The 15612-nt window shown below is 39.0% G+C and overlaps 2 protein-coding genes across 2 annotated transcripts; both read left to right on the top strand.

Moving 5' to 3' along the window:
* The first annotated feature begins 64 nt into the window (after window positions 1-64).
* Window positions 65-7615, top strand: lrrc23 (leucine rich repeat containing 23). The gene is made up of 8 exons (XM_015378382.1): window positions 65-227; window positions 5429-5538; window positions 5699-5819; window positions 5895-6036; window positions 6184-6314; window positions 6424-6560; window positions 6675-6876; window positions 6967-7615. Exons 1-8 carry the CDS (start codon window positions 153-155, stop codon window positions 6997-6999), a joined length of 951 nt encoding a protein of 316 aa, XP_015233868.1. The 5' UTR covers window positions 65-152; the 3' UTR covers window positions 7000-7615.
* A 510-nt stretch (window positions 7616-8125) lies between these two features.
* LOC107087052 (transketolase-like) lies at window positions 8126-15205 on the top strand. Its single transcript, XM_015378396.1, has 14 exons — window positions 8126-8375; window positions 10679-10796; window positions 10885-10998; window positions 11117-11214; window positions 12181-12372; window positions 12474-12601; window positions 12685-12881; window positions 13015-13179; window positions 13383-13539; window positions 14012-14142; window positions 14214-14297; window positions 14394-14490; window positions 14577-14696; window positions 15033-15205. Exons 1-14 carry the CDS (start codon window positions 8269-8271, stop codon window positions 15203-15205), a joined length of 1881 nt encoding a protein of 626 aa, XP_015233882.1. The 5' UTR covers window positions 8126-8268.
* The last annotated feature ends 407 nt before the right edge of the window (window positions 15206-15612 follow it).

The following is a 15612-nucleotide window of genomic DNA, read 5'->3' as shown; positions in this document are numbered from 1 at the left end:
TGGCTGAGCTTGTGTGGTTTCCATGGTAACTCAACCAAACAGTTCATCCGCCGCCGCCATAGCGACAAACTGACAGGTTTTCATCTTAAAGCCTGGTTAATACTTTTAAAAGCTATTTCTACCGACAGGTTAACTATAATATCACATTCCCGATGTCTGACACACATTCTGATACCCTGTCTGAAGAGGGATTGGATGATTTTAAAGAAGACGAAGATCTTGATGAGGTACTGAGAGTTTAAACTTTTTTTTTTTTATGGCGGAACGACGCGGCAAGCATTTATTTTGACCATCGATCAGCGGGTTTTAGACATAGAAACAACATATTCTTTACATTTTCATAACAGTTGTGTTATTGTAGGCAAACTAAATTGGTGCATTCATTCAGTCACGCTTTTTAACCGCTTGACAGCCCACCCGAGAAATTTGGGTAATAATCTACATACAAAGAGGTTTTTGATAGGAATTTTGACAGATATTTTCTGAAAACTATCTTAAAATGATATAAATTATTAGCTCACTTTTTCTTTGGAGGCGTACTCGGTCGGACTTTTACTATTTTTTAACCGCTTGGCCCGTGATTGTCGTTTTGTTTTGGTTTTCTTCTCCAATGGACTGTCGGCATAATTCAAAAACCTTTTATCCAATTAAATCAGCTGAACGTTGTTTACGATTTTGCTTCTAAAATCATGTGCACTCGCTGTAAAACCTGACTTTCAGAGGGGATAAACATCGATCGTATTTTTGTGTTCATTGCTAGTTGGAAAACTACGGAAGAGGATTAGGGCCACTGGAAAAAACAAGCAAAAAAAAAAAAAAAAAAAAAAAAAAGCATTGCAAACTATTGATTTTTTCTTTGGACTTACTCTCCGCCTTCCACCGCCACGAGATCCCCTGTCCTCATCTCTCGATCTGAACTCTATCTGCTCAGGACGGGGAACCCAGTTAGCATCCCTCACCCCGGAGCACGAACCCCTGCTTTCTGGAAACCCTCTTCCACCTCTTTGCCGACCCCTTCCCTGCAGACTGCTCTGTATCTGCTCAAAGTCTTGTCTGAATCCGTCATCCTCACTTTGAAGGATGAGATGTGCACCATCAGGATGTGACTGAGAAAAGGGAGGCCACAGGGGGCCGTTTCCCTCACGGCCCATGTCACCTCTTGCGTTTCCTCTTCGGTGAAAATGTGGGGAACCTTGAAACCCTGCTGGGAACTCATGAACACCTACAGGCGACTCATCAGGCATGTATAACCCATCATCCTCCATTCTGACTTCATGGACTCCCTCCTCATCCTCTTGCCCATAACCACGATAGTCCATGTCCCTGAAGTTGTGATCATTATGAGAGCCACCATAGCGACCAAGGCGATCGCCTCGACCACCCCTAATAATNATTTTTTGGTCCAACATAACCTTAGAGGCATTTATGTTATGTTTATGTTAAGTTATGGCTTATTAACTTTCTAACTTTACTTTTCAATTAGCTTTTTACCTTTTTTGTTCTTGAATTGTTTACTTTTACTTTTCAACTTAATTTACAGTAGGTAATATATCATTCAAGATCTCATCTAATTGGTCAAATGCCAAAGTAAGATGTACAGCCATGTAGCAAGATCTTTGCAGAATGGCTGGATATAGATATAGTGCTTGTAGACCTCACCGAGGGACGGGGGGACTCCATTAGTAAGGCAAGTGATCAAAACTGGTAACTTGCCGTATAAAGGTTTAATCTCAGAATTCTGACTTTAATCACAGAATAATTTTTTTTCTCAGAATTCAGATTTTTTTTCCCCCTCAGAATTCTGACTAATCTCCTAATTTTGGATCTTAATGTAGATGGGCACCATGAAGGAAGAGATGTGGGAGTACTCTGCTTCACTGACAAAGATGTGAGTTGTTTGGGAGGGCCAGTGACACATTGTTGAAAAATGACGAAATTAGGCAACTTTTTACATGCCTGAGGAGTCCCCTGTGATGCTATTTTATTAATGGAGAAGCAGAAGGTCATTAAAACAAGAGAGCTAATCTCTAAAACAGACATGACTACAGCTTGATGCTAACATGTTTGTTAGCTGTCAGAATTCAGTAAAAATTCTGAGGAAAAAAGTCAGAATTCGGACTTTTTCCCCATATCAAACTGAAATAATATTTAAATATCAGTTAACTTTTTTTTTTTTTATTCTTTCAATGGCCGCAATCCTCTTCCGTAGTAAACTACAAAAACATTTACTCTGCATAATTATTTTCCTCATTAAGAGATGAGTTTAGGGATGGTTACAGCACTTTTCTTATTCCTCTTTTAACTGCTCCGAGGCGATTGAACCTTCCAATTACCATTTATGTATTAAACATACCTCTGTCTGCTAAGATTACTGGACTATGATTACTGGACACATCTTTCACAATAGTCCAAAAAAACAAATGTTCAACTGTTGCAACACCTTCCACATCATGTCATAAATTCATTTCATAATTCAACTGTTGTAAAAAAACAAAACAAAAAAAAAACTGTTGAAAGAAAGTAACACTCTTTGTAAAGCAGTTTTGACTTGTTTAGATCATTCTTAGCTTGTTACTTAATTTAGTGTTTTTGACCTAACCCCCCCACCTGATTTTATTTTATTTATTTATTTTTTTACCCTGATGCTGCTTTTGTCTTCAGCATGCCTCAACTCATGAAGACTCTTGAAATGTCTTTTTTTGTACATTTACCAATGTTTCTGCTTTTCTTCACCAGGTGCACATACAGTATATAGTAAGGTATAACTGTATGTGCTCAGTCATCCAGGTCATAGTCATTCCCAAAAAAGCTGAAAACAAAACCACTGGACTTTTTTTTCCAACTTTAAAGACGTTTCGCTCCCATCCAGGAAACTTTCTCAATTTAAAATGTTTTGAGTAGTGTGGATCTCCAGGCTTTATAGAAAAGAAAAACAAAAGCCATGTTATGGCTTAGAAAACATGCAAATTGGACCGAAATTTAACTCTGTTGCTATCCAAAACAAACAGTCGAACTGTAAATGTTGGTTTTAAAAGTTCATCCATTCCGCTTTATGTTTATCTGAAATCAGATCACTGGGGGCCAAGGAGGGATTTCTAGATGTCTTTGTTCCCCATGATGGTATTCAGCTATATGCTGTTTGACAACAGCTCAGTTCTATCAAATAGCACGAGGTGAAGGCGGAGCAATGAACGCCCTCTCCACATGGGATTCACAGATGGCTACTTCGCCGCTCTTCCCTGTGCCATTCGTATAGAAATTCTATGTGAATCCACAACATTCGCCGCAGACAGCGTCTGGTCAGAACGCACCATTAGGAAGCAGCACTGATTCACAATCGATTCCACTTGCTGTTTTCTAAATAGAATAGACAACGGTTGGAAATTATTGGAAATTAAGACACACTCAAAGGATTGGTTCTGAAGGTGGGACTTGCAGACCTCTTCCCTGTACCTATGCTCTCTGGCTGATGTTTGTTGAATGTTGGTGGTGTTTTCACAATCATGGCAGCATGAGAAGGACTCTTCAATCCACAGAAGTGGCTCGGGTAGTGCAGTTCATTTAGGATGACACATCAATGCAATCTGAGGCAAGGTGGTTTGCTGTGTCTCTCGCTGTAATGTCCAGAGGCTGAAGGCTCTACCAGGAGACAGGCCAGTACACCAGGAGACGTGGATGAGGCCATAGCAGCACAACAACCCAGCAGCAGGACAGCTACCTCTGCCTTTGTGCGAGGAGGAACAGGGGGAGTACTGCCAGACCCTAGCAAACAGACCCCCAGCAGGCCACAAATATGCATTTGTCTGCACAAACCGTTAGAAACCGACTCCATGTGGATGGTTTGAGGGACTGACGTCCACAGATGGGGGTTGTGCTCACATCCCAACACTGTGCAGGATGGTTGGCATTTAGACCTCATGTGGATGGAGTCTTTCAGCAGTTCCTGCAGGATGAAGGCATTGAAGCTGGCCCGCCCGTTCCACCGACCTGAATCTCATTAAGTACGTCTGGGACATCATGTCTTGATCCATCCACATACGTCAAGTTGCAACATAGACTGTCCAGGAGTTGGCGGATGCTCCGACAATACAACGTTTTTGAGAGGTCATACAGGCACATGGAGGCCACACACAATCTTGAGCCTCATTTAGACTTTTTTAAGGACATAACATCCAAATTGGTTCAGCCTGTAGGGTGCTTTTCACTTTAATTTTGTGTGTGACTCTAAATCCAGTCGTCCATTGGTTAATGAATTTGACTTCCATTGATGACTTTTGTGTGATTTTGTTGTCAGCACCTTCAACTTTGTACAGAGCAAAGTATTTAATGAGAATATTTAATTTATTCAGATTTAGGATGTGTTTTTGAGTGATCCCTTTATTTTTTTTTTAGCCGTTTATGTTCCATTGCTTTAGCAGGATTCGACATGGACATTTCTTCTGGTATAGAGAAAAGTTTCAAATTCTCAGAAGGAATCCCAATCACATGACAAACACCTCAGCTGACTTCTTTCAATGCAGTTTAGCAGCAGCTTTTCCCCGAGCCCTCCCCTCCTCTCCTTATCTACAGTCATACCCAGCAAATGAGTGTGTGTTCTGATGAGGCTCATTTCTCAGATTAAACAACATTTTAGAAGATAGTCTTTTATTTATTTTTATTTATTTTTTTAGATTCATCTGATGAAATATTCTAATCTTAGATTTTGTGTCTTCTTTGGATAGAAGCATAAAGTCATTTTAAACAGCAACAAAGGCTTGAACATATTAGTATAAGTGTAGTTAATTGATATGTTTTACTTACTAAATAGAATGATTAAGCCAATTTGCTTTGGCACCAAGACCTGAATTCCCTACAGTAGACTAGGATATTTCACTAAAATCTGTTCAGTCTACTGGGAGGATTTTTTTTTATTTTATTTTTTTTGTAGTAGTAGTAACTTGTACCCAGGATCTATGTCTTTCATAATTGAAAGACATAGATCCTGGGTACAAGCTTATTTTATGACCGTTGGTAGAGCTCATGCTCAGCTTTTAAGAGTATACATTTTTTGGTTTGTCTTATTCTTCAACATACCAACCCCAAGTAGAGCTTGATATTTTTGGCAGATGCAGTACGAATCTGTCTATCTTCTTCCTATTTATTAGTGCAGCCTTAGCAGTCTTCAACCCAACCTAAAAAGAATACCTGAAAAGCTCAATGATCATCAAGGATACAGGCACAGCTTATATATTGGTTATACGAGGAAAACTTGACTTCAGATCAATATTTAACCACCAGGACCTAACCCAGACATTGAAACATAAATTGCTCCCAGCATGCCAGCATCTAATCTTTTTTTCTCTGTTTTTGTGTTGAAAGCATTTTTGTCTCAGAGTTAAAGAACCAATAAGGGATGGTACGAAACTGATTTATGTCTGTTTTTCCTCAGATTCAGTTGTGTCCCTTGAGCAAAGACATGATCACTGAGGGGCTTTCATTACTCTCCCGGACAGAGAAGTATCTAGAATATGCTTTTGTCAAACTGGATCTTAAAGAAAAGTAAGCAAAGTTGTGGTGAGACAAAGTTTAGTGTCAGAATACTCCTTTAACCGTTGGAAAGTGTGTCTTATGATAATAAAATACCAAGAACAGATTTAGAGAAAATATTTTTGCATTCAGATAGATTTCAAACAGTTTTTTTCTTGTGTCTCTCTTTCAGAGCGCTGACTGACATAGCTGCAATCAGTAGTTATATTCATATACGTTATCTGGACTTATCAAACAACTACATCGCTGATCTTTCTCCTTTGGCAACTCTGAGCTATTTGCTTTGGCTGAAGGCAAGAACGTTACTACTAAATTAGTATGTTTACATACGTAGGTGAACACCAAATTTTACATCTTCTCTTTTGCAGGTTGACAGGAATGCTCTGGTATCATTTCAAGGGCAACCTTTTGCTGAGCTTACCTTTCTACAATGGCTGAGTGTGTCAGTAAACCGGCTAACAGACATAGATGGTCTGGTTGGACCAGCACTAGAGACCCTCATACTTCAAGGTCTCTCCTTTTCACATATGTACTAAAAAAAACAGTCATATAGATCTCACATATATTTATATAATCATATATCCTTTAAACCAAATCAATTGTTAATAACTGAAATAAGTTAAAACATCTTGTAACACTCTGAAATTTCTCTCTTAGGTAATAGAATTAAGACAATAAATGGTTTGCAAAGTGGTGTCTTTGCCAATTTGGTTACTCTTGAGCTAAGAGGAAACTACCTAGATACCACTGATGGCATTGATCTTCCAAACCTGCAAAAGTTATATCTGGTAATAAAAGCATTGTAAGCTCGATAAATTAAACATTAATTTATCGAAATATAACTGAATATAGCAGATACATTTTATTTCCACAGGCTCAAAAATGTTATTTCCACAGGCTCAAAATCTTATCAAACGCCTTGAGGGTCTTGAGAAGTTGGAATGCCTCACAACTCTACATCTGCGAGACAATCATCTGGAAACTCTGGATGGGCTCAGTCCCAACATGAGGAGTCTTCAGTACCTGAATGTCAGGTATTGTAGTAAAAACAGGAGAACTAAAATAGTTCCTAAGTATACCAACAGAGAATCAGTAAATAAATGTCTTTGAAGATTCTTTTTTAACACTTCTATTTTTCTCTCCCTTAGAGGAAATGTAATCGCTGATGAAAAAGCCTTAGAAGGCCTTGGCCTTGTGGCAAAAACACTCAGAGTTTTGGTCCTTTCTGAAAACCCATTGGAGGAAACAGACTATCGAATGGGAGTACTGATGCTGCTGCCTCAGCTGGACAGGATTAACAAAGTCACAGTAAGCCTTGAAGAGAGAACCGAAGCTCGGAGGGCGATGAGGGTGAGAATATGCATTTTTTCCCCCATCACTTTCTTGTTCTTGTATTTAATCAACATCACTGTATGCAAATACAAATGTGTGTTGTTTCAGGAACTTAAAGAAGAGGAAATACCTGCACCATAAGATTTCAAAAGATGGCTAGTATGGGGAAGTGTACTTTTTTAAGAAGGAAGCTGCAACACTGATTGCACATTTATTTGAAAAGCATATGTCTTGTGTGATAATTGCTCTGCAGAATTTGTTAACATTTAAGCAATTAAAAACAATTCAGTTAAATTAATTTTATTGCAATGAATGGTAATTTGATACAAGACAGCTGGCCATAAGGGAATAAAATGGGCTGGAAACGGGATCTTGTATGTGAACAGTACATTGTTCTAGTTGCACTCTTCTTTCCCTGAGTAAGGATGATGGGGCAGAATCTGACTTTACTTCCTTGTAGGCAGTCTCTCAGCTTCAGATTTAAAGGAGCAGTTACATTATAACTGTGTGTAGACAATGCATGCATTATAAACACGGGCTAATATGTATGATTAAACATTTCTAGGTAATACCTAAGATATCTCATATGACACAACATCCTAGTTAAACTACTCCAATTAATACCCTTTCTCTTTCTTATTATTTGCTGTATTTTACTGTATTTATATTACATGGGAAAAGACAAATAACAGAAGTGTAAACACAACTTGCTTTTTTACAGGGTTGTCTGTTAAGGATTCATTTTTTGTGTTACTGTACAAACAAATTTGAATAAAGGCATTTATAATAATTAAATAAATAAAAGCATGCTTTGATGTTTTTTGCTTTAAAGAGTTGTTATCAAGTAAATAACAACTCAAAAAATTAACACTATATTAAAAAAAGGCAGAAAAACCTTATATTTGTACAAAAAGTATTTGTTTTTCTTGTCATATTGATACGTTTTATTTAATTATTTGTACGTTTCTATAGCGTAGTTGTTCTGCCCATCTGTTTACTTGTTTTATTGATCACGTTTATATCTAAAGTTTGTCGATAATGGTCAATACAGTCTGCGGTTTAATAAAGAAAACGGCCTGAGAGAAGACGGCGAAAGGCTTATCATGCGTATCATTCCCTGCTTTACGCCAGCCCCCATCCGATGATTTGATTGGCTGGGTGCCAGCCGCCATCCGATGATTTGATTCGCTGGGTCCAGCCCCCATCCGATGATTTGATTGGCTGGGGGCTGGCTCTGCTGGTAGACATAAACCTCTCGTGACAGTACCTGTTCCTCCTCCTCCTCTAGTCGTTCTCTACGCTTGTCAGCTAGCGACGGCCTTCAAATCCAGAAAGCAGTCTTTCGCAGGATAGGAAAGTTTTATTAACTCTTTAAGCAAACCCAGCCTTTCATTTATATTTCCAAAGACCATGGCTAGCTACCACAAACCCGACGAGAAGACTTTGCAGGGACTTAAAGACATTGCTAACAAGCTAAGGATCAACTCCATCAAAGCAACATGCGCGTCCAACTCTGGGTGAGTCACACAAAGTTACTTTGTCAGTGTTCGATTGTAATTGTACGAGTAGACAAGGGTTAGCGGTACCGTAACGATGAAGGTATCCTGTACCTGCGCGGCCGTTTGGCTGCACGTGCTGGAGATTATGTTCTGGGGGTGTGAGTTAGCCAGAGCTAGCTGCGAGTTAATGGGGAGTTTGCTAATGTTGGCTGCTTTTAGAGGAGCAGGAGAGACTAGCTTCAAGAAATGTTTATCGTTTGGCTTGTTTAACGTAGGCCTGTTCTGTATAACTGATGCTCTCTTTAGGCGTGACCATAAACTTACTCTTTAATTGATGTTAATTCAGAAAGCTGTGATTCTTAGCCGCTTCACCCATTATCACATGCTCTTGTAGAAACCGTGGTCTCGTGGTTAATGGATTGCATCCGTTAGAGTTTATAATTAAGTTATTTTTCTACATTTACACTTTTTATTTATAAACCTTTGGCTTGTTGTATGTATCCCTTACTGCACATGTATTTTGAACTGTACCTAATTAATTAATAGTGTCACAGAAAATGAAATTATAAAATTAAATTAAACTATGTGTTCTTAAATTCAGAAATGTTATCCTCATATTTCATCAGGTGTAGAAAATGTGGTAGGTCTGTACTAACATTGGACAGTATAAATTATAAACAGGACATTGTTCTTGTAATATTGGAACTAATTGAACTTTGGGGTTTCTATAAAACACCAGTAATCAGACATTTATTAGCTTTGATGCACATAGATTTTGCTGTAGATTTTTGTGCTAAGAGGGTGCTGGAAGATTTGATATGTGTAAAGCTATCAGTTAAAAAAAATTAATTATTTGATGTCACAGCAGTGCCTTCTTTTTTGTTCTTTTTTGGTTTTTGATTAATCTGCATCCACTCTACAGTAATTAAAGTTTCTTTGGGGGTGCTTAATTTTAGGTTGTGTATTATATTTGTGTGCTTTGTGATGGTTTTGTAAGTGAGAAGTACTTAAAATGAAGAAAAAACAAATCTACTACTTGCCAGGGTTTGCTTTAGAATCATACAAAAGTGGTATCCAAGATGTGAAATAGAAGAACAAACCTTTTAATATCAGTTTTTACAGTTGGGGAGTATAAAAACCAGGTTAACTGCTGCATCAAATAAGATGCCAGATTAAATGAGGAATGACATATTCTACTTAACAGAACAGCAATTCTAAGCTTAACTTTTTCTGTTCTATTAAGCATTGCTCTAATGTTTTCTATCCACATATAAAGCGACCCTATTGGTTGACACAAGTCAAAGCATGAATAATTAAAAAGGGTGCAGCTTTATCGTTGTTGTTTCGCTGCCCTTTGCTCCTATTCTAACCGTAATTGAATTTGTATTGCATGGACCATTGTGTCCTGCTAATTTTCTGTGTAGTTTTGCACCAGGGTTGTTTTCTCAATTAAATCAAGTCATTACTGTTTCTTCTTCTTCTTCTTCTTTTCTTTAAGTAAAAGTCCAGTGGATAAACCAGTTTTGTGTTCTTCCTCATGGCTTCGGATAAGGAAATCTTTGACTGTGAAAAATTATGCTCACACACCTTGTTACAGACAAAGCTAATCTCCAGTTTTACTACAACGGTTTCCTCGTCCATGACTAACACAGAACAATGAACCCCTATTGTCTTGTGTTGAATTTTCCTCACTTTACTTTCAGCAGACTCTGTCTTGACAAGTGGAAAAGTGGTAAAGCAACAACTGTGTCTTGCTTTTCGATTCTAAAACTTAACAGTGACTGACTGTATTTTGCATTGGATTTATTGAAGTTCCAGGCATGTTTAAAATGGTACCAGTTTAACTTGACCACAAAGGGAAGCTGAAATCTGTTGGGCAATTCTGGGTTTCTATGGGTGTTCAATAATCCCAACCCCATTTTAAGCAACTAACAGTTTCACAAGGCTTTTCTCAAGGTTGGCTGTTTTTTAGAACCTCTCTGTGGTAATCTGAGGGGAGTGTTTAAAAATTAACAAATTATTGACTTTTAGTGATGTTTCTAATCCTGAGCTCATCTTCTAAAAGCATTATCTGTTGTAGCCACTGCTAAGTAAATTTTGTGTGATTTGGTCATTGAACAGCATTTTGTGTTTGGTACTCTGTCACTCTTAACATAGTGCTTTCAAAGTTCAATGATTAGTTTAACTTTTGCAGTGTAAACAGAGGGTTTGAATGGAACTGATGCATGGGCCTGATTATCTAGTAAACTAATAATGCATTTGTATGGCCAGCTGTTACTAATTGACCCTTTCTGATTTTTTGTTTTTGTTTTGTTCCTAAGCCATCCCACATCATGCTGCAGTGCTGCAGAGCTTATGTCTGTGCTCTTCTTCCACACCATGCGCTATAAAGCAGATGATCCTCGTAACCAGTGCAATGACCGCTTTGTGCTCTCAAAGGTTGGTGTCTGATGCCGCTTCTAGTTAAAAGTTGATCCTTTTCATGCACTTAGTTGATATTTAAGAAATCTTCTTAAACTCTCATCAGGGTCATGCTGCACCTGTCTTGTATGCTGCCTGGGCAGAAGCAGGTTTTGTCAAGGAATCTGATCTTCTCAACCTGCGTAAGATCGACTGTGACCTAGAGGGGCATCCCACACCAGTAAGTTGATATAACCAACTTTAAAAAATTTTTTTTTTTTTTTTTACAAACACTGATTATCACAATGCATTTAAAATGTTCCTCTCTCCGCCTTTTCAATTATTCCTTTTCGTACCAGAAACTGGCATTTGTTGACGTGGCTACTGGATCTCTTGGCCAAGGTCTTGGGGCTGCTTGCGGGATGGCCTATACCGGCAAACACTTTGACAAAGCCAGGTCAGTTTTTATTGAATTGTTTAATTTGGAAACGCTAACAAGACTTAAATACATTTAGGCAGTTGGGAAAAAAATGGTAGCTCTACTAGGACAGTTTGATTTTTGGATGGAAATTTCAATGGTCCACTTATTCCTTTTTCTAAATATTTTCTTTAGAGTAAATCTTTAATACGAGGTCAAAGTGAACCCTTTGTAGAAGCAATTTACCTTATTTCTCTGTATTTATCTCCACTAGGGGGTGCATTTCCTCTTGTATTTTGATCATGTTGGGATGGGGATGGGGTTATTTAAGGTCAAGTTTCATTCTGCTCAGGTGTTGCTGGGTGAGAAGAGGTTAACTGTTTTCTACTGTGCCTAGTTAGAAGTTTATGTTGGTTTATTTTGTTGTAAATGGTTAGACAATGGACATAGGAATATAAATGGCTTTAAGCATAACTCCTTAGAAGACCTGCATATTCTTGATTTAGCACATGTAATGCCAAAGCTTACCAGGACAGAAAACATCCAGTTGCCTAAAATATAAGATTTTAGCTGCTACACTCTTAGTCACCTATTGCTCAGCACAGGGTGTAGTTTCTGTCTGAGTGGTTTAAAATCTCCCTGATCTGTCACCTGTTGAAGGATTAAAGGTCTTGTGACATCGGGCACCTTTTGCTGTTTTAGGTTCATCTTTCTAAAAGGTGAACTTGAAAATAATTTTGTGCCTATTCAGAACACGGATGTATCTGGGTAGACTTGGACTGCTTCCTATTATTAAAGTTTAAAAAGGACTTTAGTTTCAGAGCTGGTTATTTCTTAGAAGCCTTTTAGCAAGATGGAAGTAAAATTGCATTTAATTACCAAAAACGCTTTTATCTGTAAACTGAGCAATAATTCAGCCTTTGATGTTTCTAGTTTAAAGCCATCTCAAAATCCATTTATGATTTCCCACTGACAATGTCTTATTTCCCCTCCTATCCATTGCAGTTACCGTGTATACTGCATGCTTGGTGATGGTGAGTGTTCAGAGGGGTCTGTGTGGGAGGCCATGGCTTTTGCCTCCTACTATAAGCTGGACAACCTGGTGGCTATCCTGGACATCAACCGTCTTGGTCAGAGTGAGCCTGCACCCCTGCAGCATGACATGGAAACCTACCGCAAGCGCTGTGAGGCATTTGGGTCAGTAACAAAATTACATGAAAATGTATATTCTCTTTGAATCTATAGGGCTCAAAGTATGTGTTTCCCAGGCATTTATCTGGTGTCTGTTGTTAAATAAGGTGGAACACGCATGTTGTGGATGGACATGATGTGGAGGAGCTGTGCAAAGCTTTCTGGCATGCTCAGCAGGTTAAGGGTAAACCTACATGTATTGTTGCAAAGACTCTCAAAGGAAAAGGACTCAAAAGTATGTTAAACAATTTTATTTAATTCCTCATATTAAATAAAAATGTAAGAGTTATTAAAAGTGGTTAACCATTTGCCCTGTAGACATTGAGGATCTTGAGAACTGGCATGGAAAGCCCATTCCTAAGGACAAGGTAGAGGAAGTATTAAAGGACCTGCAGTCTCAGATCCAGGCCCCCAACAAGACCCTCTCCCCAAAGATGCCCAGTGCTGATGCAGCACCAGCTGACCTTAGCCCCATCTCTCTGCCTTCACCTCCAGCTTACAAGAAGGGAGACAAGGTAGAACAATACTTGTTGTACCTTTCATGAATACAGGCATAATTAAAGATCAGCATCTTTGTTTCACAACTCTCTAAGCTTATGTTCCTTTGCTTTGACTTGATGATCATCCTTTTTCTAACCTTCTCTTTAGATGGCTACAAGGCAGGCCTATGGTATAGCTCTGGCCAGACTGGGTCAGGGAAGCCAGAGGGTCGTAGCCCTTGATGGAGACACAAAAAACTCCACCTTCTCTGAATTATTCAAGAAGGCTCACCCTGATCGCTACATAGAGTGTTTCATTGCTGAACAAAATATGGTAAGATATACACACTACTTGATGTTCTTTCCTCTTGCTCCATATTATGTAACCTGTCAGCCTCATGCTCACCCCTGCTAATCCCAGCTTCTTTGGCCACTTGTGGACATGTTTCCCTTGAGCTCTAAATGTTTAGATCTCATTTAATCAGATTAGTTTTCATTTAGGGTTGCTTATAGAACTGTATTTGTTCATAATTGCAGGTAGGTGTGGCCATCGGCTGTGCCACTCGTGACCGCACAGTTGCATTCGCCAGCACGTTTGCTGCCTTCTTCTCAAGAGCCTATGATCAGATTCGTATGGGAGCCATCTCCCAGTCAAATGTCAACCTAGTGGGATCTCACTGTGGAGTCTCCATTGGTAAGTATGTGGCTGCTTTACCATGCAAACGTCATGGTGTTTACAGGCCTCATTTCATATTTATATATAAAATAAAAAATTCAAAAATGTAATTAAAAAGATAAATGCACATATGAAAGCTGAGCCCCTTAATTAGTAAACAGCATGGTCAGCTTTTTTATATTTTACCTGCTTTGTTCACTGTAGCTGAACAATTAAGCTTAATGTAGTGAACTCAATAACAGCTGGGACTGCTGCTTTGTTTTGGCTCTACTACTCACTTGGCACATATTTGCCCTTTGGTTCTGTATATGTTTTGCATTTGTTTAGGTTTTAAAAGCACTTGATTTGTCCCCTGCAATGCGCATGCAGGGTTGTACAGAATGTTGTGTACCATCCATGCACCTTTTTTAAACCCATAGGGTTTTCTAAGGTCAAATGAGAAAACTGTCCATCAGTATTTTTTTTTGTCTTTTTTTCATTCTACCTTTAGGTGAGGATGGTCCCTCCCAGATGGCCCTTGAGGACCTGGCCATGTTCCGCGCCATACCAACATGCACTGTGTTTTATCCAAGCGATGCAGTGTCTACAGAGAGGGCTGTTGAGCTGTCTGCCAACACAAAGGTGAGCGGCTTGCCTTATTTTCCTGTAAACAGACATTAGCTATGTAGTAACTTAATGCTTCCTGTTCTCAGGGAATCTGCTTCATTCGTACCAGCAGACCAGCCACTGCAGTGATCTACTCACCAGATGAGAAGTTTGAAGTGGGCACAGCAAAGGTGATAAATGCTGGTTACTGGTTCCCTTCCTGAAAAGTGGTCGAATCACAAGTGTCTCCTTGACAAGAATGTTGACATTACTTTACCGGTCACCAGGTGCTGCACCAGTCTGACAATGATGTGGCGACTGTCATCGGAGCTGGAGTCACTCTGCATGAGGCACTAGCTGCTTATGATACACTCAAAAGTGAAGGTAACTCCACTTCTTTTTTAAGGAAGAGAGACATGTCTGTTTTGTAAATCAAAAGCACTGGTTAACCAGTTTTCTTAAACTTGCAGGAAAAAACATTTGTGTAATTGACCCATTTACTGTCAAACCCTTGGACGCTGAAACCATTTTGTCCCGGGCCAGAGCCACAGGAGGGCGCATCATCACAGTGGAGGACCACTACAAGGAGGGTAGGGTTTCTGGATCAGTTTGGTTTGATTTTTCTTTGCTTTTTTTAATGCTTGTTTTTGGACCACACATATTTTGTGGGGAAAGGAATTTATTTTCTTATGCTTGGATTTACAAATCATAATGGTGGAAGCATATTTGTCAGATTCTTGGCTGTTCAACTGGAGGACAGTTTATAGATCTGATTTTATGACATTAAAGTGGCTTCTTTTGAGCCTTAAACTAATATTTTAAGGCCTTTTCCAAATAAATTTTTTTTTTTTTAATTGTTGGTGCCTTTACTCTTTTAAATCTTCTTGCCACTATGCTTAGGAGTCTTTGTGGTCCCTCTGTTTCAGGTGGTCTCGGTGAAGCAGTTTTGTCTGCAGTGGGAGAAGAACCTGGCATCATGGTGACCCGCCTGGCAGTGTCTGCTGTTCCCCGCAGTGGAAAGCCTCAAGAGCTTCTGGATATATTCGGCATCAGTGCCAAGCACATCGTAGCTGCTGTCCGCCAGACCTTTGCAAACTAAAGATTACCATCTTCTGAGGTTTCATCCCAACCTCCAACCATTTACTTGCCACAGTGTTCACACTTAACCTCTCTACTGCCATCTTGTGGCTTTGAAACTGCAGCTCACTAACCCTGTATTACATCTGACCAGAGAGCAGATTGATGTGCTTTTAGCAATTTTCATGTTAATTTTTCTTTCAGACATTCCTGTTTTCCAAGCCTTGTTGAAGATAACAGCAAACTACTGTAAAATTTAATGGTACATGATTTGATTATGACTTTAGGGCATGGCTTTCTGTCTTCAGTTTTTTATTTTGTCTTAAGTCTTTCAAAGCACCGTTACTGCTGTTCTTGTAATGTACTAGATCATTTCTGTAGTGTTGGTGAAAGCCTTTAATATTTTTTGCTGAGCTACAGATGTTTGCT

This window comes from Cyprinodon variegatus, unplaced genomic scaffold (assembly GCF_000732505.1).
Source record: "Cyprinodon variegatus isolate N-32 unplaced genomic scaffold, C_variegatus-1.0 Scaffold171, whole genome shotgun sequence".
NCBI classification, from domain to species: domain Eukaryota; kingdom Metazoa; phylum Chordata; class Actinopteri; order Cyprinodontiformes; family Cyprinodontidae; genus Cyprinodon; species Cyprinodon variegatus.
This window is presented reverse-complemented; position numbering and strand designations above follow the sequence as displayed.

Bases quoted from the DNA above. Each gene is read 5' to 3' on its own strand.
- lrrc23 (XM_015378382.1), top strand. From the start codon at position 153: ATGTCTGACACACATTCTGATACCCTGTCTGAAGAGGGATTGGATGAT. The intron at 228-5,428 runs GTACTGAGAGTT...GTTTTTCCTCAG, and splicing joins AAGACGAAGATCTTGATGAG to ATTCAGTTGTGTCCCTTGAG. The intron at 6,877-6,966 runs GTGAGAATATGC...GTGTTGTTTCAG, and splicing joins AAGCTCGGAGGGCGATGAGG to GAACTTAAAGAAGAGGAAAT.
- LOC107087052 (XM_015378396.1), top strand. From the start codon at position 8,269: ATGGCTAGCTACCACAAACCCGACGAGAAGACTTTGCAGGGACTTAAA. The intron at 10,797-10,884 runs GTTGGTGTCTGA...AACTCTCATCAG, and splicing joins ACCGCTTTGTGCTCTCAAAG to GGTCATGCTGCACCTGTCTT. The intron at 13,540-14,011 runs GTAAGTATGTGG...TTCTACCTTTAG, and splicing joins TCACTGTGGAGTCTCCATTG to GTGAGGATGGTCCCTCCCAG.